The sequence below is a fragment of the Podarcis erhardii genome (assembly GCF_964252035.2).
Source record: "Podarcis erhardii genome assembly, chromosome: 8".
NCBI classification, from domain to species: Eukaryota; Metazoa; Chordata; class Lepidosauria; order Squamata; family Lacertidae; genus Podarcis; species Podarcis erhardii.
Window position 1 is genome coordinate 45,215,087 of NC_138499.1, and position 21,907 is coordinate 45,236,993.

The 21,907-nt window shown below is 40.5% G+C and overlaps 1 protein-coding gene across 2 annotated transcripts in view; it reads left to right on the top strand.

Annotated features, from left to right (window-relative positions):
* KCTD1 (potassium channel tetramerization domain containing 1) overlaps positions 1 to 21,907 on the top strand; it is a 47,727-nt gene that overhangs the window by 24,999 nt on the left and 821 nt on the right. Inside the window, exons 1-4 of one of the 2 annotated variants that reach the window (XM_081873686.1) lie at positions 1,997 to 2,139; positions 2,550 to 2,728; positions 13,916 to 14,060; positions 19,599 to 19,904. In XM_081873686.1, the coding sequence (XP_081729812.1) occupies positions 2,125 to 2,139; positions 2,550 to 2,728; positions 13,916 to 14,060; positions 19,599 to 19,904 (645 nt within the window). In that variant the 5' untranslated portion in view covers positions 1,997 to 2,124. Of the gene's footprint in view, positions 1 to 1,996; positions 2,140 to 2,549; positions 2,729 to 13,915; positions 14,061 to 19,598; positions 19,905 to 21,907 lie in introns of those variants that run through there. The other variant, XM_081873685.1, reaches the window with a different exon arrangement.

Genomic DNA, 21,907 nt, shown 5'->3' on the forward strand with positions numbered 1-21,907 from the left:
ACAGGGATCCTCAGGATCTTTGCATTGGGTCACCCCAAATTCACCATCAGATCACATAGCATGTCCATGGCTACAGCCTGCACCAAAAAAATCAGGCACCCACTGTTGCTTGGGGCTGCAGTGGTGCAAAAATGTGGTTTAAAAGCATGGATCCACAGGGATTCTCAGGATCCTTGCATTGGGTCACCCCAAATTCACCATCAGATCACATAGCATGTCCATGGCTACAGCCTGCACCAAAAAAATCACGCACCCACTGTTGCCTGGGGCTGCAATGGTGCAAAAATGTGGTTACAAAGCATGGATCCACAGGGATTCTCAGGATCTTTGCATTGGGTCACCCCAAATTCACCATCAGATCACATAGCATGTCCATGGCTACAGCCTGCCCCCCCAAAATCACGCACCCACTGTTGCCTGGGGCTGCAATGGTGCAAAAATGTGGTTAAAAAGCATGGATCCCCAGGGATTCTCAGGATCCTTGCATTGGGTCACCCCAAATTCACCATCAGATCACATAGCATGTCCATGGCTACAGCCTGCCCCCCCAAAATCACGCACCCACTGTTGCCTGGGGCTGCAATGGTGCAAAAATGTGGTTAAAAAGCATGGATCCACAGGAATTCTCAGGATTTTGGCATTGGGTCACCCCAAATTCACCATCAGATCACATAGCATGTCCATGGCTACAGCCTGCCCCCCCCCCAAATCACATACCCACTGTTGCCTGGGGCTGCAATGGTGCAAAAACGTGGTTACAAACCATGGATCCACATGGATCCTCAGGATCTTTGCATTGGGTCAGCCCAAATTCACCATCAGAGCACATAGCATGTCCATGGCTACAGCCTGCCCCCCAAAAATCACGCACCCACTGTTGCCTGGGGCTGCAATGGTGCAAAAACGTGGTTACAAACCATGGATGCACAGGGATTCTCAGGATTTTTGCATTGGGTCAGCCCAAATTCACCATCAGATCACATGTCTGTGGCCACAGCATGAAGCACAAAAATGATACATCCACTGTTTCATTCAGAATGTTTTTTCCCTTGTTTTCCTCCTCTAAAAACGATGTGCGTGTTATGGTCAGGTGCGTGTTATAGAGCGAAAAATACGGTATGTGTTATCTTATGTCAGGCATACGTTAGTATGCTCAGTTACATTGTCCAGTACAGTATATGCAGTTGCCTCTTTTTGCTGTGAATGATCCAAATGGCTCAGGCAGACTTAGGCAGACAAAACAAATATTGAATAATGTCCAACCGTTTTAGTGAAAAAATATTTTAAATGGTCAGGTACAGATTCATCTTTTAAAATGATGTGGTAATGCAATGTTTGGGCCTCCTACAAATGGAAATGTGTTAATATTATATTTGTTCTCCGCTGTGCAGAACTATAAATACTCTGGAGAAGCTCATTATAATTTTATCAGCCTCTTAGCCCCTTTATATGCAAAATGATTTACAGTGCTTATCCCAATGGCCCAATAATCCTAATAACTCTGTGGGGTTGTTCTCATTTTATGATGGGTAATTGGGATTAACAGTGCAACCCTATGCCTGTCTGATTAGTTGAGTCCTCACAGGTTATTGCTGATAATATGCGTACAACCCTAAATAAAAAATCTGGGGAGTATTCTGTATCCTCAATTGGAATATCCCAGCTACATCCTTGAGTGAATATGGTAAGAGGAAGTGCCGTTGCCTTAGAAATGTGCCCAGGTTTTGTTTTGTTTACATTCCAGAATTTTGAAACTGGTCTGCTTTGCTGGCTTCAGCAAAATGCTTTGCTTCGCTCTGCCCCACCCTGACTCTTTGCACAGGGCTAGTGCTTGCAGTTTACTGACATTGCATTTCCAGTTTGACTGAGGCGTTTGTTTCATCTGCATCTGCTTGTGGTGCTCCCTTTTGGAGATTTCTTCAGGAAGCTGCTCTGGGGATAGCAGCCTCTTTGGGTGCAGAGGGGCATCTGTCACAACTTGCATAATATTTACATGGAAAATGTCTTGCTCAAAGGCTCTCGGTGCCCCGTGTTTTACAGTACATGAACAGTTGGCTAGTCCAGGTGTTTCCTCTTCTGTTTGCGTGATATGTGAATTGGAAATTCAAGAGAAGAGTTGGCAGAATGGAAGAGCTGAGGGTTTGTATTTACCTATTTTAACTGCATAGCGCATAGGTGGGTTTGGGACATAGCAAAATCCTGCTTTTTTCCCTCTCCCTTTGTATTTTTTTGATCTTTGTCATTATTAGTGACTTAATCTAGCTCTGAAATATGAGCACTGAGCTGGTTTTCATTTTTAAACAGAAGTTTGAAAATACTGCTTTTCCATAGTGTGTGTTCAAAGAACACTGTCTTTATTCCCCCCCCCCCCAATCTTGCAATGTAACTAGATTTCAAGTTTAACTGACTTCCTGAGCTATATTTAAAGATGGAGACTGAGGTTTGGTGCTGGTGATGTTTTATTCAGTCTTAAATGTGAACTTAGCTGTGTTGTTGGCTTTTCTAAAATAGAAACTCAAATTCCTAATGGTGTTTGTGTCTTTTCACAGGACAGTCGGCCCAATATGTCAAGACCTCTGATCACTAGGTCCCCTGCATCTCCTTTGAACAATCAAGGCATCCCCACGCCGGCCCAGCTCACAAAATCCAATGCACCGGTACATATTGATGTGGGTGGGCACATGTATACCAGCAGCTTGGCCACACTTACTAAATATCCTGATTCAAGGTAATTCTAAGGACTATGTTGCATGTCTCTGGCAGCCTTGTGAATTTACTCACTTCTATCTTCTGACCTCTGTAACCTTCTTACTTGGTGCAAAACCACTTAACTTGAAGGTGAATCCATACACGTAAAGTCGTAGTTGGAAAGGATTTTGCTAAATGAAACACACCAGTGGATTTTGGTTCTCTACCCAGAACCCACGAGTAACTGACCCACATCACTCATAAACCAGATTCTTTTGCTGTTTTTCTTTGACACTTTCTGTTGAAATTTTGTCAGTCCTTCCGCACAATATCACCTCAGAATAATGGGTTCCAACTTAGCATTTAAATCATCTGCTTTAGAAGAAGAGGATTGGCTTTCTTTTGGACCTGGAAGAGGGAGGAATTTTTTGCCATCAGAATCTCGGATAGAGGGTGTATCTGAACAATTAAAACATAAAATAATTACATTTTTAGACAAATATTTGCTACGTAATAAACATGTACATAGTCCTGGACAACGCATTTACTGACAAGCACCTGAACAAATGATGCATCTTTGCTAACTTTAATGTAATTTTCTTTTTTTTTAAAGGAAACAAGTTACCTGGGTAACTGCGAATTTTATGTACTTACAGTACTCTAGTACAGTGTTTCCCAACCTTGGGCCTCCAGCTGTTTTTGAACTACAATTCCCATCATCCCTGACCACTGGTCTTGCTAGCTAGGGATGATGGGAGTTGTAGTCCAAAAACAGCTGGAGGCCCAAGGTTGGGAAACACTGGTCTAGTAAGTACTGTTGGTCTAGAGTTGGGCTTGAGTAATAGGTTTTTAAAACCTTCAAATAATTTTTATATAGACTCAATGACTGAAATCGCAAACAGCGATTTGAGTATGCCAATCAGATGATCATCACTGTCATCTTTGACAGCACTAGTAATTTAGTCTGTGGGAGTGAAGCCTAGTTTCAGACCTCCCACATGCTTCCTGCAAGTAGTGATTGGTGACTAGAATTATGTGTGCAGTATCAATTGGCATTTCAATTTCTGATTCAGCTGGGAATCTGCATGTGGAAGTCACATTTTACTTTTGGGTCCTCCTTGCTTAATCAGGTCCAACTGTTTGTTAGATGCCATGCATTCAGTGTAGTAGGCCCACCTGAGATTAAATAGGCACCCACCTTGCAAAATTCAGGTGCATGATAAATACTTTCTTGTTTTAGCAGGCATTTTAAGGCAGCATTTGAGTTTAAGTTAGATTTCATAATTATTTCTAAAGGTATTATTCTCTGTGTGCGTTATTTTTACATGTATTATTCTCTGTGTGCGTTATTTTTACACTAAGATATGCTGGTGATTAAATGGTATATACAGACGTACGTTGGAAGTCGAACAGAATTTGTTACGGAAGTCCGTTCGACTTCCAAAACGTTCGACTTCCAAGGCACGGCTTCCAATTGGCTGCAGGAAGCTTCTGCAGCCAATCAGAAGCTGTGTGGAGGCCTCACCAGACCTTCAGCTTCCAAAAGAACATTCGAAAACTGGAACAATCACTTCCAGTTTTTGATAGTTCTGAAGCCAAAACATTTGGCAACTAAGCTATTTGAATTCCAAGGTAAGACTGTACATGTCTTAAATAAATAAATCTGTTTCCTGGGTAAGGAGAAATTGCATTTAGTTATAACAGGGAAATAGTTATTATGTCATTACTTATATTGAGCAGGCATCTAGAGAGATTGATGCAACACTACCTGCTAGATTTAATATATTAGATCTTGGTGGTAGTGGTGGTGTCACTTCTGTTTGAACCACAACAAAAACCTACTGTGCCTGCTCACAAAGTCATTAAAATTTGCATAGTCAAATGAGCGGCTCTCACTAAGGAATGAATTCCACCCCCCACAAGTGTTTTTCACTTCACAGGTGATGCTATAGTGTCTTGATCCATTATTGGTACAGAATAACTAATTGTAAACTAACTAACTGCAACATTGTGTTCCCTTGTGTCAGCTTTCTTTTTTGTATAAATTAAGAAAAAAATCTATGGAAGCCAGACCTGTAGTATTTGTGATTTCAGGAGAGATTGGGATCTTTCTAGAATATGAGGGGTTGCAACATGCCAGTATTTATTTATTTTTACCAGTTTTAGTTTAGAGTACTAAATTATTGAATTTGTAGGAAGAGTGTGATGGTAAATGAGGAACAAAAATATAATAAGTTGTTCACAAGCAATTTAAAAAAACCCAGAACTCCAGAACAGTAATAAACAGAGCAGTAATAGTCTGGTCTTCAGCTGGTGGGTTGGGACCCAGTAATCTGTGGTGGGCCCAGCAGCAGCACTACCACCTTACAAATACATGACCAGAATTTAAGAAAAGCTCTGTGTCCAAGCATGAAGAAACGTAACAATTCATATAACTTACTTTTCTGAGAATTCATGAAGTTAGCGCCCCAGCTTCTGCTATGCTAGTCTTTCCTAAATTGCTATATGGTTTCAAAGCAGTTTAATATACTTCTTGTGTATAATTGCAGGACTAAACAGAGTCTGCTTGTAGCTTTACAGCCAACACCCATGGCCACCCACAGGGTATGTTTGAAGCTTCAGTATATAGCTGCCAGGTTCTCTGCTGTTTCTTGCTGGCTTTGTTCCACTTTTCTGCTGGCTTTGCATTTGGAAAGCTTTGCCCCTTTTGAGATTTGTTTCCCAATGCTTTGTTAAAAGACAGCCACGAGGTGAGGAAGAGCCTTTGGATCTGAAGGCATTATTTTCAAACTGATGCTTTGGCCAATAAAACCTTACCTGTTCTTATGGCATGCATTATGTGAAATCACACAAGGGGGAGAGGGCCACAAAATTTTACTTCCCCCTGTTATTGACCCTCTCAAACTATGTTTTTGCAATCAGAATTTCTCTTCTCTCTTTTCAGATTCTCATGTCTGCTGCTCTGATTTGTTGTTGGCTGAGGGCAAAACCAGAAGTTAGCTTAATTGCTTAGCTGTCCGTGTTTTTTTTTCTTTATTTAATTACAGTCATAGGGACAATTTTTCCATTGGGACCACAAAGCGCAGAGAGGAGTTGTTTAACTCTTCCTTTCTAGCTGTGTTCCAAATGAAAAGTACCCCTGTGCAGGTAGGAGACTTAGAGACAAAACACTTCCATTGTCATCACTGAAAATTTGTTTCTAAGCCTTATAACTGCTGTGTGTGCGTGTGTGTGTGTGTGTGTGTGTGTGTGTGTGTATTGGAATCACAGCTGGGGAGAAAAGAGTTAAATCCTCTTCCCCATACACTGTTGTCCCCAGGAACATCGCCAGTCCACACCTGTAATTAAGTCAAGAAAAAAAAAACAAAGATAAAGTTGCCTGTTGTGCACTTACTGTAATGCTTTGTTTGACTTGGTTCTTTTGTTGAAAGCATAAGCCAGTGGATGCTTAAATCCCATTGCTTATTTTGAATTTAATTCTACTCCATATACAGGGCTCATCAAAATTTACTTTCTACCAATTCCATTGCAAGCATCCTTCCCTGTTTACAAAAATGAATAAACTGAGTACGTGCGAGGCTCATCCTAGTAGTGATACTGGCACTTTCCCTACCTCCAAAGTTCAGCATGATGTCTGAGGTGCTGTCTCACTTCTGCTCAACTTGGAGGATGTTCAGGATCAGTGACAAGCGCAAACCTTTGTTTGTCCTTGGTAGACTGCCAGGCTTGTGGCTCCTGCCCATGCATGTGTTCTTGCCACAGTCTTGCTTTGTGACTTCCCATCTTACCTTTCTCAACAAGCCAGCATGTGATTTCACTGTAGAGCAAGGACAGGCAGCAGGATCTGACCAGCAAGCTGGGTGCTTATCTCCCCTATCTTGCCCTCTTGTCAGGTGACCTGGTTTTGCCCATGCAGTTTGAAAGCAAACCATCTGGGCAAAAGTACAGCGCTCTGCAAGCCCGGACAATCAGCTGACATCATAGAATCATGGAACTGTAGAGTCGGAAGGGATCCCAGGAGTCATCTAGTCCCAACCCCTTGCAGTGCAGGTGTAGGGCAGCTAGGCATGGCTTGACGGAAGTAGCCTGACAGGCCAAATGGGGAAGACCTGGAGAAAGTGAAAATGAAAGTTCACAGTGCAGTGAAATGTAAAGCTACAGCATCAATTAATCAGCCACAAGCTCTGCTATCATGGTTGGGCAAAAAGATCACTCCCATGGTCCTTTCCAAAGTTGGACTCGATCACCCCCATGGTCCTTTCCAACTCTGCAGTTTGATGATTAAATGATTTGAACACCTGTAACAGCTTTTCATTTCATTTCATGTAGTTCTGGTCATAGCTTGTTTTAGCACTTTTTCCTGCCATTTGCTCTTTGCTGATGACTTCTATACCTTCCTACCGCCAGCCCAGTTTTTGTTCCAACATTCAGCCTTCCATAGAAACATTTCACAGTGAAGAGAGAATTAAAGAAAGAAAACATTTACACTATAAAGTTTCCTCACACCTCCTCCTAGCTCAGAGGACCCTCACAGCCCCCAAAACCTCTGGCATTTTAATGAGGGTGTCCTGATTAGTCTCTTGTTCCAGAAGTAGGAAGTTCAGAACAGGCTTTGTTTGCATGCTTATACAACACATCTAAATATCTATTGTGGTAATCCTATAAACCCCATTCTACAATCCAGGGAGTTAGCTCCACTCCCAGTGATCAAATAAAGTAAGTTCTGGGTTTCAGGCCCCCTTTTTGTTATTGTATCAGCCACCCTTGAGTTCTGCTTTCTCTTTGAAGTTTCCTTTTCCTGTACAGATATGTTAGTAGCTGTGCCGCCTCTGAGCCAAGCTAGTCTTCCCCTGTGCATTCTCCCTCTTTATGTGCTACCAAAGAAGAGGAGAGCCTGTGTACCATTTTGCTACCAATTCCCAGCACTGACCTTGAGCAGCCTATGTTTACTCCCAGACAAATCAAGAACAATGCAGCGTTCAATACTGTCAGCCTCTGTCTCCTTAACATGCATGAGTTTATTTTCAAACACTAAGATATAAACGCTATGAAGCCTATATTAATACCTGAATACATTTATAATGTGTATTTTTCAGCTGAGTGAAGAGATTCATTCTATACTTTTATGCTAGCATTTGCATCTGTCATGTTCATCCCAAGTAGTTAACACATTATTGCTATTGTAATGACCACATCAAATTTTATTTTCATCAAATTTTATTTTCTCTGTTTTCAACCCCCAGAAATCTATAATTGTACAATAAATTGGAATGAAATGAATCCCTTGTGAGACATAAATTTAAATAAATAAAGATTGTAGAATTTCTTTTTTTTTAGGGAAATTAAGCTGCAGTGGACATTACCAGTAAGCATACATAACCCACACATGTGAATGGGATAGGATGACTTTTAGCTGTTCATGTAATTTATTAACCACTTCTCCATTAAAAATGCTCCAAAGCTACAACCCTAATTCCACTTACCTGGGAGCAAGCCCCATTGAATTCAGTATGGCTTACTTCTGATTAAACATGGTTAGGATTGTGCTTTAAGATAATATGACATGTAAAAGTAACTGATTGACTGACTTAATTTTTATTCAAAGTATATATTTTGAGCTTGGCAGTCAAGTTTTAAAAAAGATTTTAAAAAGAAAGAAATTGAGATAATAGAAATGGTCTTGTGTTCTTTAGTTGTCTCAGGTAGGTAAAGGACAAGGCAGAGCAGACGGCAGTCTGTGCAAAAATTTTGCACACTGTAGTAGTTGAGTTGCATATGCTTCCTGCAGGTACAAGATTTCTGGATTTCTGTGCCCATGAGTTTTTTCAAGACCTGTTTGTGGCCAGTGTACTTACTAATGTGGATGTGGTGGGTCCTTGCCTTGCTGCACTTGGGATAAGTGAATCCCTGTCCCTGCCCTGCGGATCTGTGAAATGTTCTTGGCTTCATTTGACATATTTTTTTAGTTGTCAGTGCACTCGAGCTCTTCTGTGTTCCTTCTGTTAAAATATCCCTGCAGTAATTTATATTGGGCAGAATATCCTGTCAGGAGAGCATAAATTCACTTGTGTCTTCCATATCCCCATAACACATATCCAGCTATAATTTCAAAGCAGAAGCTGTAACATTTAATTGAAATGGGCTTTTACCCAGAACAGTGATTTTTCACTAGGGTTGTGTGTATGTAGTTACCTGAATATAATTGGGAGGAGATTATGTAACATGGTCACAAGGTTCTGGTTTATACATAAACATAGAGATCTAGTTTGCATAGTAACTGCTTTCCCTTTTATCCTCATTAGTGGTAGCAATTAATTTACACTCTTGTGCAACTACATATTATGTCTCAGGTACTAAGACAGTAATTTATGGCTTTACTCCAGGAGCCAGAACCGCAAATTCTAAACAGTAGCAGCAAGCATTTCCAGGCCACAGCTCCTCTGCTGATAGTAGGTTCTAAACCTGTCTGGCCTTGTTTAAGATTCAACTGAATGAGGTCCAGAACATGCTGCTCAAGTAAGTTCATTAAAACCCTTCTTAGCTTCCCTTTTATCCATCTGAAAATTGATTTCTTTTTAAACGGTTTAAGAAGATGCCTCAGGGCTTCAGAGCCTATATTAAAAAAAATGAAATCTCTTCCTGTCTTGGAGCAACACAAATAGTCAATACAAAATTGACAAATGATCCTTTAAGGATATCCATTGAATCCATTATCTCCAGGCCCCTGTGTGAGACACTTCATCACAAACATCATCATCTTGATGATACATTGCAGAAGAAACAAGGTGAAAATCAGATAACTCCCCACCCCCAGTATTTATAGGCAGACTGCCACAATCATTGAAGTAAACCGGTATCAGCCAGAATAGGTTGGTATTGCTTTCCTTTCTTGAAAGTTAACTCAGTTATGTTTAACATATTTCAAATGGAAAGAAACAAACTGTTTTATGTTGAAAGCATTTGTCGTAAGGGATAGATGATATGTTATACCATACAACAAATCCTTTCAACGAAAACCAATTTGTAAAAGGCTTGCAAACTTTTTAACAGGCTATTGTTGTAGGAAATGCCTCTTCCATATCATCCTACCCGGTCACTCAGATCAGCTTAGTGACGCCCTCCTGGTTGTGCTGTCACCTGCAGAGGTCCACGTTGTGGCAGCCAGAGGGAGGCTATTCAGTTGTGGCATCCCCTCTAGGGAACCATGTTCCATCTGAGTTGTGGGAGGTGTTCACATTGATGGGATTTTGACTCATTTATTCTTTATCTAGCTTCCCAGTCCTTAATCTGTGTTAGGTTTCTATTGTTGTTGTTGAATTATTATTATTATTATTACTACGAATACTACTAAAATTTCTATATTGCCCTTCATCTGATAATCACAGGCCGTTTACAATATAAAAACAAAAAAATGCACACCATAGTAACAAACAAACAAATAACCCTAAAGGTAAAGGGACCCCTGACCGTTAGGTCCAGTCGTCCAGTTAGGACGACTCTGGGGTTGCGGCGCTCATCTTGCTTTACTGGCTGAGGGAGCTAGTGTACAGCTTCCGGATTATGTGGCCAGCATGACTAAGCCACTTCTGGCAAACCAGAGCAGCACACGGAAACACCATTTACCTTTCCGCCGGAGCAGTACCTATTTGTCTACTTGCACTGGTGTGCTTTTGAACTGACAAGAGCAGAGACCAAGCAACGGGAGCTCATCCCATCGCGGGGATTCGAACCACCGACCTTCTGATCGGCAAGCCCTAGACTCTGTGGTTTAACCCACAGTGCCACCCGCATCCCACAAATAGTGCTGTTTAATTAGCCAAACACCTAGAAGAAGAGGAATGTTTTTGTTTGGCACCTAAAGATATGTAATAAAGGCACCAGGTGAGCCTCTGGGGAAAGCATTAAACAAGGGGAGCCACCCTCCCAAAAGGCCTATTATTGTACTGCGACTTTCCAGACCTCTTGTAGAGAAGGCATATAAAGAAGGGCCCCAGATGATTGCAGGGTCTAGTGTTATTCTAATTGTTACATTGTGCTATACATCACTTTCTGGTTTTTAGTGGTGCAAAAATATTTTTAAATGAATCATTTAATTATATTTTTCAAACGCATCTCCTTCTGGTGTTATTTAACAGATAACATGGCTTCATTGAGAGAGTAACTCATGTGCAATCTCAAGAGTTCATAGAAAACAGTTTGCAGAGAAGATGACTAGTTGTTGAAGCGAACAGGAACCCAGGGATAGGGTGGCTTCAAGCCTGGGAATTCCTAGGAGTCTAGAAAACAGGGAATGAAGGCAAACTCATCAGGATCCATGATTAAGGGGTCTTGTTCCCATCTGAGTCAGTTCCAATAGACTTAGTCTGCAGTTTTTATACATTATCAGGCCTAGCCAGGGTTCACACATCCTTGCCTTGGAGCGAGATTAGCTGGCACCAGCTGCTGAGCAACTTCATATCTGTTCTCCTCTTGAATAAGGGTTGGCTCTGTCTTCTGAGTTGGCTAGCACAAACCTGTTTGGGAAAGAGAGGGAAGGAACTGGTCAAATTATGCAAGTGATTGCTTAACAGCAACCACAGATTGGATGGCTTTAAAAGTGGGTTAGACAACTTCATGGTTTAGAAGGCTATGTTCTACCTCCACTGTCAGAGGCAGTCTGGTCCTGAATACCAATTGCTGGGTATCACAAGTGGGTTCAGTGCTTTTTTGCTCAAATCTTGCTTTCAGACTTCCAAAAGGTTGGCCACTGTGAGAACAGGATGCTGGACTAGATTGGTCATAGGCCTGGTCTGGCAGGGCTTTTCATATATTCTTATGTTCTTAACTATTCAGTTAATTTCTTCAATTTCTCTCACCGATTTTACTCTTAAGTCCCTTTTTACATTGTTCATATTGTCAGTCATTTTCAATACAATACGAATATCACTCAGGAAAAAAGATGTCAGGGTTGTTGTTTTTAGAAGCAAAACTACATGAATGTTGACAAATGTCTGGAGAACTAGTCAAACCCACTCCATTTTGAAACATTTCTCGACCCTTTATTTGTCCATTTTTCTATTTATTTACTTTCTTCAAAGACAACTTTCCCAATCTAAATCTTCGATTTTGTTAAATCTGTGAACAGTTCATTTGCCTCTCGGGTTGCATTTTGAGTTTGTACAGCTGCTTTCTGCCTTGGGCCACAGTGAGTCTGACAAAAATTATCAGTTTCATCGGGTTGCTACTTGGAAGTTCAGAAGCAAATATTAAACCAATTCAGACATGTGTGAGAGACTGACCTTCTAGATAGGAGGATGAGGTGCACTGGCGAGCACAGCGGGTGGGTGGTAGGGATAATGGCAGGAAGAAGCATCAACTTGCATTTTAAACTACCTTCTCCTGTAAGTGGCTTTATGGTGGAAATAGTGGACCTAGAAAGGAGAAGAAAACATTGTGAGGTCTCTAAAGGTGACATAAAAGTAACAGGCATTTGTTCTAATGGAAAACATTGGTAAGAATAGTATTGACATCCACATTCCATTTTATTGACATTCTTTAAAGCTTGGATCACTAGTGTCTGCTTGCTTTGATATATGACTAATAATAATGAGAACAACAAACCTGTTGCCTAATGGGGGCTGTCCAAAGTCATGACCCATATGATCCTGCTGAATGTTTTCTGCCTTCAAGACAAGATAAGTCTTGTTCTAAGTGGTCAGTTTACTTTGTAAATGAGAAAAGAAATAAAGTCCAAAATTAGGGTCTTTGGGCACTTTAATATGTAATCTGAATGGGCTGTTCCTGAAAGTCAGTGGAAGATCAGTGATTTCACAGAGTGAAAATAGATGGTTTAAAAATACAAATTACTAAATTGTATTCAGATTTAATAGGACTTGATTCTAGCTGAGTTGCATTTTCTGTGCCATGTTGTTATTTACGTAAAATTAGATAAATTGATTAATGTTCAGGGTAGATCAGCAACATAAAGAATACAGAATGTGATATAAATTGGAAACATGTATGGCGTTTCTCTGAACATCAGCAAGAGATACCACTAGGCTTAAAAACTTGTATTGTGGAAATGAGTGGTCCTCTGTCCAAAGCTTTTAATGTCTACTCTAATGTTAGCAACCTTACTGGATCCACCTTGATTAACATTCACTCACAGAAGGTCATTATGTATTTTATTTTGGAAATAAATCAAATGGGACACTAGAGGGGACAACCAATATCAAATTGCTGCTCATCTGGGAATCTGGATGGCTTAGGCTACAATCCAAAACCCATTTGCCCCTCCTGCAAGCCCTCCCAGTCCTTGCTGACTTCCACCCATGGAACAATGCCAACATCATTCTGCCAGCACAAAAATGCTGGCATTGCTTTGTGCTGGCAGAGTGATACTTGCATCACTACATTGGTGGAAATCAGCATGGAACTCCCTGCTCCACCTGCAAAATGGGTGGGTGGGCAGAAGGGCCAGTGGCAGAATCCCTGTTGGTAACAGCTGATGGAAAACCTCAAAATGAGGCATTCCAGCGACAGAGAGGAGCTAAGCTAGCCCAGGATATGTTGGATTCAAAACCAGCCCCTTTGCCTCCACTTGGCAGGAAGTGGAAATGATGGTTGAAAAATGAAAGGCTAATGGCATCATAAGTAAAATGAAATGCTGAAATAGTTCTCTTCTGATTTAGAATTGCAACACTGGTGTCTTTCACACGTGGGGGAGGAACACAACCCCAAGAATGAAAACATGAAATATTCAGAATATTAGAATCAAAAGAGAGTGGTTACTAGATTTCACATGCTTAGATTATTTTGGTTTAGATCCAAATACCACAAAAAATCTTAGCCCTGAAGGTTTATGTTGCAATAAGTTTTAAATAGAAGAAAATTATGTGTATGGGTAAAAGTACTTCTAATGGGCATGCCTTCTTCATTCAGCATCACTTTCAAAGATGTTTTAAGAAACTATTGAAATGGAAATGAATTCCGTACTGCCCTATTTTCATTGTAAATATCTGAGGAGACAAGTCCTCTCATTACGTTCAAAATTGATTCAAAAATTCACATTGATAACATATCACTGTGTCATGTTCATTGCCATAATATTGTTTTCACCATGAAATGTTACTATCACTGAGCTTGATTAATGCAAAAATGTGGATTCAAGAAATTCCAGTGACCACGGTCAGTGACTCCTAGTGACTTAAATATGCTGACTGCAAATTGACTTTTCTCTCATTTTCAGAATTGGGAGGCTTTTTGATGGCACAGAGCCAATTGTTTTGGACAGCCTGAAGCAGCACTACTTCATTGACAGAGATGGCCAAATGTTCAGATATATCCTGAATTTTCTACGAACATCAAAGCTCCTCATACCAGATGATTTCAAGGTGAAATTTTATGCATCGTCATCATCCTATTTGAAATGTTTAGAAAGGAGGTAGAGTAATCAAAACTGCCATGTGCCGGGAGCAATGCTTGTGGGTTGCATTGATGGATGCTGGCAAATAATAGATCTCTTAAATGAATATTTGAAAATATTGAGCATACAGTTTAACAAGTGAATTATAAAACACATTTCATATCATGGGAAGAGTCTATGCATGTTAAGCATGCTTTCACATGATATTTCCTGAACACATGAACAGGGAGGCAGTGCCTGTGAATAGAGGAAAGTGTGAGATGAACCACCAGACAGTCTTAAACTGTAGACATCCATACCATTGAATGTCCCCCCCATGCCATTTGTCCCCCCCCCATGGTTGCCATTTGTATAACAGAGACTTACCGGTAATCTATGATCATAAGCCACCATAAGGGTAACATTGTCAGCTGTACTCTGATTGAAGACTGCTATCTTTCCATTTTGAGTCCCTGAGAGGCACATGGAAGGTAGGTCTGTAAACAGCTACCAGTCTAATAGTTAAATGGAACCTCCAAATGGAGAACAATGTGCCCCTGAATACCAATTGCCAGTGGGCAGCAGCAGGGAAGGGCCACTGACTTTATGCCAGGGGTGGGGCACATTCCCACCCAACCCACAGTCTCCCCTGCTTCCCCCAGCAGCATGGCTACTGTTGGGAACAAGATGGACTGTTGTCTAATCCAACAGGACTCTTAACATTCATAGGAATGCAGTCAAAACCTTAGTCACTCCACCAGTTTATTGAGCATTCATTTGCAGAAGGTTGGCAAAGAAGTTAGATAATGGCCCCTGTTGATTGAGTATTCATTCTGATTTCTTCAGAGCTTGTGTATCATGCTAAGTAATTGTTGTCCCTTACTTGTAAAAAGTTCAGATTGTTTTTTGGAAGCAGATTGGTTGTGCAAGAGCACCAGATCCACTTTAACTGCACAACCTACACAGTTGAATCCTAATCGCAGAATGAAGCAACAGCCTCAGAGCAGTCCCCACGTAGAATCTTGACTTGAACCAGATAATTGTAGGCTATTCATACAAATCATCTACTTGAATGAGCAACGTAACCTGTGATCAAGGAGCTCATGATTTATTTATTTTTATTTGCTGCATTTGTACTCAAGTTTCCTTCCAGGAGATCAAGGTGGTATGCATGTTCTCTTCTCTCTTTCTCTTCCCTGTTTATCCTCAAAATAATCCTGTGATGTAGGCTTGACTAAGGGAGAATAACTGGTCCAAGTCACCCAGTAAGCTTCATGACTAAGTCAGTCCCACTACTTTTCTGTAGTTAAGTGTATTTAGGATCGCAGTTCTGAAGAATGAAATTATCCAGTGCAAGGATGCAGCCTGCTTAAACTAATATAGATAGATAGATAGATCATAGATGATAGTGAAAATGTGGGTCCTATCAGCAAAAATAATACACTTCCATACACATGCAGAAAAACTTTTTTAAAACACAAGTTTAAATGAGCAACTTTAGTTTAATTCATAAAACCTATTCTTACTTTAAACATCTGGCTTTTAAAACTATACAGCTCTGTGTGCCATCATAATTAATATTTTCTTGCCCTCTTTTTTAATCCACACCTTAATATGATATGCCCTAACATGGCATTTGTTTGCATTCAGATGGGTGGTTTTTTTTCTCTCTCATTCAGATTTGATGGGGGAGGAACCGTGAAAAGAGGTGAAGAATTTCAAGATACTGTGTAATTGTTTTATCCCTCTTGCTTGAGGGGCTGTATTTTCACAAAAAAAGGTTTTGTGTGAGCACTCTTAAAAACCCAGCCTCAGGTTATTGGAAACATCTGGCCCCACTTATCTGCTCAGTAGGAAAATCAAAATGTGTTTGACTGATGAAATGAGCTCTAGCTCCAGCCACAGAGCTAAACTGCAGTCTTTACAAAACCCCGTAGTACCAACTTGCCCTTCGCAAGCATTCTTAGGGCACACCACTCTTTAAATGGCGCTGTCTAAAAATAGCCTTTAAGCGCACATGTCCACATGAGACTCAGCATCTGCCTCTACACTGTCCATAATGGTTTTCTTTCCTGAAGGTAGGTCAGTCATTTAAAAGGGGGGAACAACGTTGCCCTTCTTGTTCACTGTTCATATTTGTTTTCAGTGTAGGTAAAATAGATTTAAAACCTAGCCACTTCAAATTGTGATGATGTGCCTGTCCATTCTGTTTTGATACATAATATAACCAAGTCCAGTTTTGAAGAGACATTCAAGGTCACCTAGTCCAAACTTGTGCCACGGGCAGGATTCTTTAGACAGAAGGTATCTCTGACACATTTTTTCCTCTTGGAAGAAGTCTAGAGAACAAGATCTTATCACTTTTTGTGAGCAGCATTTTCCACATACACAAGCACTTCTTACTCTCCAAGCCTGAACCAGCTCTTGCTATAGCTGGAACCAGTTGCTTGCCAGCTAGTCTTCCTCTCTATGGGAGCATGTTCCTCTGCTATTTGAAAAATTATTATACCCCACCCAGACCTTGATCTTCCCTTTCTCACCTTAACTTGTAATATGAATTTTCAATTCCTGTTTTTTTCCTTGCTGATTTTGATTTCTCTCTAGCTTTTGCTGGAATTTTTAAACTGGACATTATGATCTTGGTGAGGCATGCTTTGTGGGCTTTCTATGTCATGGGCCAGTTCGGAACTTTGGGTGTATCTTAAATACTTTTGGGGTGGGGTCCAGACAGCTGCAGGCCATACCTCTCTGATCCTCCATCTACCTTGCAGGTACTTGGTGGCCAGGCTATCTAGTCATTTCCCTGACTCTTACGATGTTTTAGAAATGTGCTGGTTTGTTTTCTGGTTGGGGTGGAGGAATGTTACTGTTTCATCTGGTATTGTAGACTTTTATCTTCATTGTTTTGCATAAACACACACAAACACACATTTACTGATTGTTATCTTTTTTTGTAAACAGCACAGTTTTCTATGTCATGTGTTTATGTTTTCAAATGTAAGCTTTTTGGAGACTTTTTAGGTAACTAATAAGTCCTAATAATAATTCTGGTATTAAGCGTTATATACAAATATGAAAACAGGACCAAACATCAATACTAATGAAGAAGATATTTGGGGATGTGGCCAGGTATCTACATGTATCAGGTTTGCCATAATCTGTCTTATCCCAGAATGTACATTATTTCTGGCCATTGCATCTAGACTTGGGTGGGGTGGGTGGGTATTGTTTTTGTTCTTTATTATGCTTTTTTGTTTTTATATTATAAACTACCCTGTGATCTTTCGATGGAGGGTGGTAAAGAAATTCAAAGGGGGGAAATGTTTCTAGAGTTGCCTAGCCTCATCCAGATGTATGTATGAGTCGGGATGCCTCATACCATTTACAATGAGGTCAAAAATGCATTTTTTCCTTTTTTTAAAAACAACACACACAAAAGATCATATTGATGACCTTTACTGCTTAGTTCAGATGTGAGCCAGATAGTCAGCACTTGGAAATATCTCATAATTTGAAACAAAATAAAAAAATTCCTTCCAGTAGCACCTTAAAGACCAACTGAGTTAGTTCTAGGTATGAGCTTTCGTGTGCATGCACACTTCTTCAGATACGAAAGCTCATACCTAGAACTAACTCAGTTGGTCTTTAAGGTGCTACTGGAAGGAATTTTTTTATTTTGTTTTGACCATGGCAGACCAACACGGCTACCTATCTGTAACTCATAATTTGAAGAAAACATTGAATCTCATTAATATTATTATTTCTGTATTTGTACATGCACACACAATACTCTTGTCAAAGCACATATGAGCCAAAGTATAAACTTTAAAGCCACAAATATAGTTAATTCAAAACATACACACCAATGTAATTATTATATGTAGTACAATAAAATGTCGTAAAATACATCTTCCTAGCAGTGGGTCCAGAATAGAGACTATTTTGAGACCAACCATTTTAATATTAGTCTTTTGGTGCAGATTAAATATTAATCTTTGGTTGCAGTCATATTCCCACTTACCTGGGAGTATGCCCCATTGAACTCGGTGGCACCTACTTCTGAGTAGACATGAATAGGATTGCATTATAAATAACTTTGAATGTTATATGGAACCATGTCTAAATGTTCACTTAAACTAATAGATTATGTTCCCTTTATCCATCAAGACAGTTGTCATATCAAAGGGAATGTAGTCCCCCCCTTTTTTTAACAAATCGATGTTATGTGTCCTAAATTACTGTATTTCCATTTTGATGCTTTCAAACACCAGTCTTTACAACCTTCCCTACTATATTAACTATATTTCTGTAGCAAATGTTGTATCCCTTGCTTCTTAGATGGTCTGGTCTAGAGGCCAGTCTGTGTTCAGCACCAACTTTCTCTTCTTTCCATTTATTTTCTATTGTACTGTACTGGGAACTAGCACGGCAATTGCCCTGCATCTAGTCCCCTAGACTTAGTTGTATTCTGATGTCGCATGTGCTTTCCTCAAACTTGCTCAGCATCAATTGTCACTGGCAGGGGCAAAAAAATGCATAAGAAAATAGGAGGCTGCACTATTATGAATCACGACAGGCTTAGTCTTATCTAGTTCAGTACTGTCAGTGCAGCCTTACTTAGAGATGCAAAGGACACGGGTGGCGCTGTGGTTTAAACCACTGAGCCTCTTGGGCTTGCTGATCGGAAGGCTGGCTGTTAAAATCCCCATGACGGGGTGAGCATCCGTTGCTCTGTCCCAGCTCCTGCCAACCTAGCAGTTCAAAAGCACGGCAGTGCAAGTAGATAAATAGGCGGGAAGGTAAATGGCGTTTCCATGCATTCTGGTTTCCGTCATGGTGTCCTGTTGCGCCAGAAGCAGTTTAGTCATGCTGGCCACATGACCCAGAAGGCTGTCTGTGGACAAACGCCGGCTCCCTCAGCCTGAAAGCGAGATTAGCACCTCAACCCCATAGTCGCCTTTGACTGGACTTAACCGTCCAGGGGTCCTTTACCTTTACATCTGCAGGGAACTGAGCCTGGGATCTTATGCAGGCAAACAATGTATGCTATAAATGAGCCATAGTCCTCCCACTCCTCAGCCCCAACCCCAACAAACAGTATGATGACTGCCTGGACATGGGTAAGCTTACTACTCATAGGGCAGCAGAAAAAGATAATGCAAGGCAGAAGCATCCCTATTAATTGTGGTGTATATTTCTTCCATACGACCTTCTTAGATGGGGAAGGTGAGCAGTTCCTATCCACGTGTTGAAGTGAATTCAATATTGAGTTTATTTTTCTTATATACTGTAGATGTAGGATGATGAGATCCAATGTTGCACTGGTAGGCATGTCACCACTGCAGTCCCTCTGCCCCCCCAACCTTCCCATAGGAGTTTTTGGGTGGCAAACAAGAAAGAGGCTGCAGTGGAAAGGAAATGATGAGGAAGTCTGTTCCACAAGCAAGGTGACAATGTTGGATTGCCATTCGTACCCTATAGCGGCATGTATGTTTCTCATTGGCAATGAAAATTATGTGTCTTTCAGGATTACAGCTTGTTGTATGAAGAAGCAAAGTATTTTCAGCTTCAGCCCATGCTAGGGGAGATGGAAAGGTGGAAACAGGATCGGGAGACATGCCGGTTTTCAAAATCCTGCGAGTGTTTGGTTGTGCGAGTTGCTCCGGATCTTGGAGAGAGGATTACCTTGAGTGGCGACAAGTCTTTGATAGAAGAGGTTTTCCCAGAAATTGGTGATGTGATGTGCAATTCAGTCAATGCAGGTTGGAATCACGACTCAACACATGTCATCAGATTTCCTTTAAATGGCTATTGTCATCTCAATTCAGTTCAGGTATGTAGACACCAGTATATCAGTTTTTGGGCAAGCTGATAAATATGTGAGCCAGAGTGAGGTTTAAAAAAACAAACAAACAAAAACTTTGAAAGTAAATCAATCCAAGCCCTTCCTTAGAGGATCGGTTGTATTCTCTTTCTTATTATCTATTAAATTATTATTCATTATTAAATTTGTATACCGTCCTTCATTCGTAGATATCAGGGCAGTTCACAACATAAAAATACAATATAAAAACCACAAAATATGTAATAAAAATAAGAACAAAAACCAGCCAATGATTCCCCCTCCCACAACACATTTTATTTGATACACTGGGTCTAATGGCTTGTGCTGAACCTATTCAGTAGATAATGGAGTATGCAGATGCTTCTGACAACAAGGCAGTTTCCATGTTCTCAGCAGCAGCTGCATATGACATGATGAGAAGAGCCACGTACCATCACTTAAATGAATTGGGTTAGTGAAAAAATACGTTGCAGAACTCATCCTGGAAGGTATTGTTGAATATCTATGGGGAAGATACATAGGAGGCTAACCATTTATGGAACAACCTGTGGTGGCTTATGAGATTTCTCTCTACTCCATGGTGTCATGTTTTAGGAGCTATTTTCAACAAGCGTTGCGGGTTCAGGAACATTTTATTTAGCTGCCAGAATTTAAAAACATCTGAATATTCTACATGATTGACACAAGACCTGTCTTTAGTTGATCAATCAACTAGTACGTCTACCCCTCTATCCTACACTACTTTACCCTAACTTTCCTAGTGCGGGGAAACAGTTGAAGTTTGAATATTATGCCTTCTCTCTCTCTCTCTCTCTCTCTCTCTCTCACACACACACACACAGAGAGAGAGAGAGAGAGAGAGAGAGAGAGAATAATACAGTGAAAAATTCCTGAAGAATAAGGTCTGGCCGTATCTGATTAATGTTCAACACCTGTATTCCAATCAGTCTTTGAAAGACCTTGCCTTGAACATTTGGTTTCTTCTGTTTTAATCAATGTCTTTTAATTTACATTGAACATTCAAGATTAAAACAAATCCCTACAGCTACAGTTTAAAGATACCAGCTGCATCCTGCCCCAGATCATTTTAACTTTGGCTTCTAAACACTGGGCCAAATAAAGAAGTTCAGAGATCACAGAAGTACTAGAGGATTGGAGATTATGAGCACGTTTATATCCTAATTTTCTTCCATCATGAACTGTTCCTAAATGGTCTCCCTTCCTAGATGGTCTCCTATCCAGACTCAAGCCACCTTAGCTTCAGCAGTATAAGCCCATCATGTACTCTCAGAACATGCTTCTGGAGTTCCAAAAGCATGGAGCATTTATCAGGAAAACCTTTGTGTGTCTGTGTCATAGGCCTTTAGAATAATCAAGAGGATGCTTACATTAATCTTAGTGAGCACATTAGGTGAAGGGATATTTACCATATTTTCAGTTTTAGTTTTCCAGTGAGAGTTTGAAAGGGAGCCTAGATGTTAATGGAGTTTTACTGTTACACCACAATCATCTGCATGTCTACTCAGGAGTAAGCCCCATTGAGTTAAAGGCACTTACTCATCAGGTGAGCAGTAAGTCATATCAAAGGCAACAACCTTGAAATTAGTGGACTTTTCATGTACTTCCTTCCAATTTAGATATTTCCATATAGATGTTGGGTGTGTCTCATCTCTCTGTACACATGTTAATGGACTTAGCATATCCTTTATATTGTGCATTCATGAAAAGCTATTCTCACAATAGTATTGTAGTGATTATAGGCAACTTCACTTTCAATTCCATTTGCTCCTGCAAAGGTTTTGGGACAAACATACTACTTAGTTTCCAGCAGTTGCATATCCCATAGTTTGCCACTGAAATCCTGTAACTTTCCATACCCCAAAAGTTTGCAAGGGGAAGGGGGTTGTCCTGCTTTTGTTGTGCCACAGCAGAAGTGTCTTTCCAGGTGGCAAAAACGTAGCATCTTTAGGGAAGCATCACAGAACGACTGA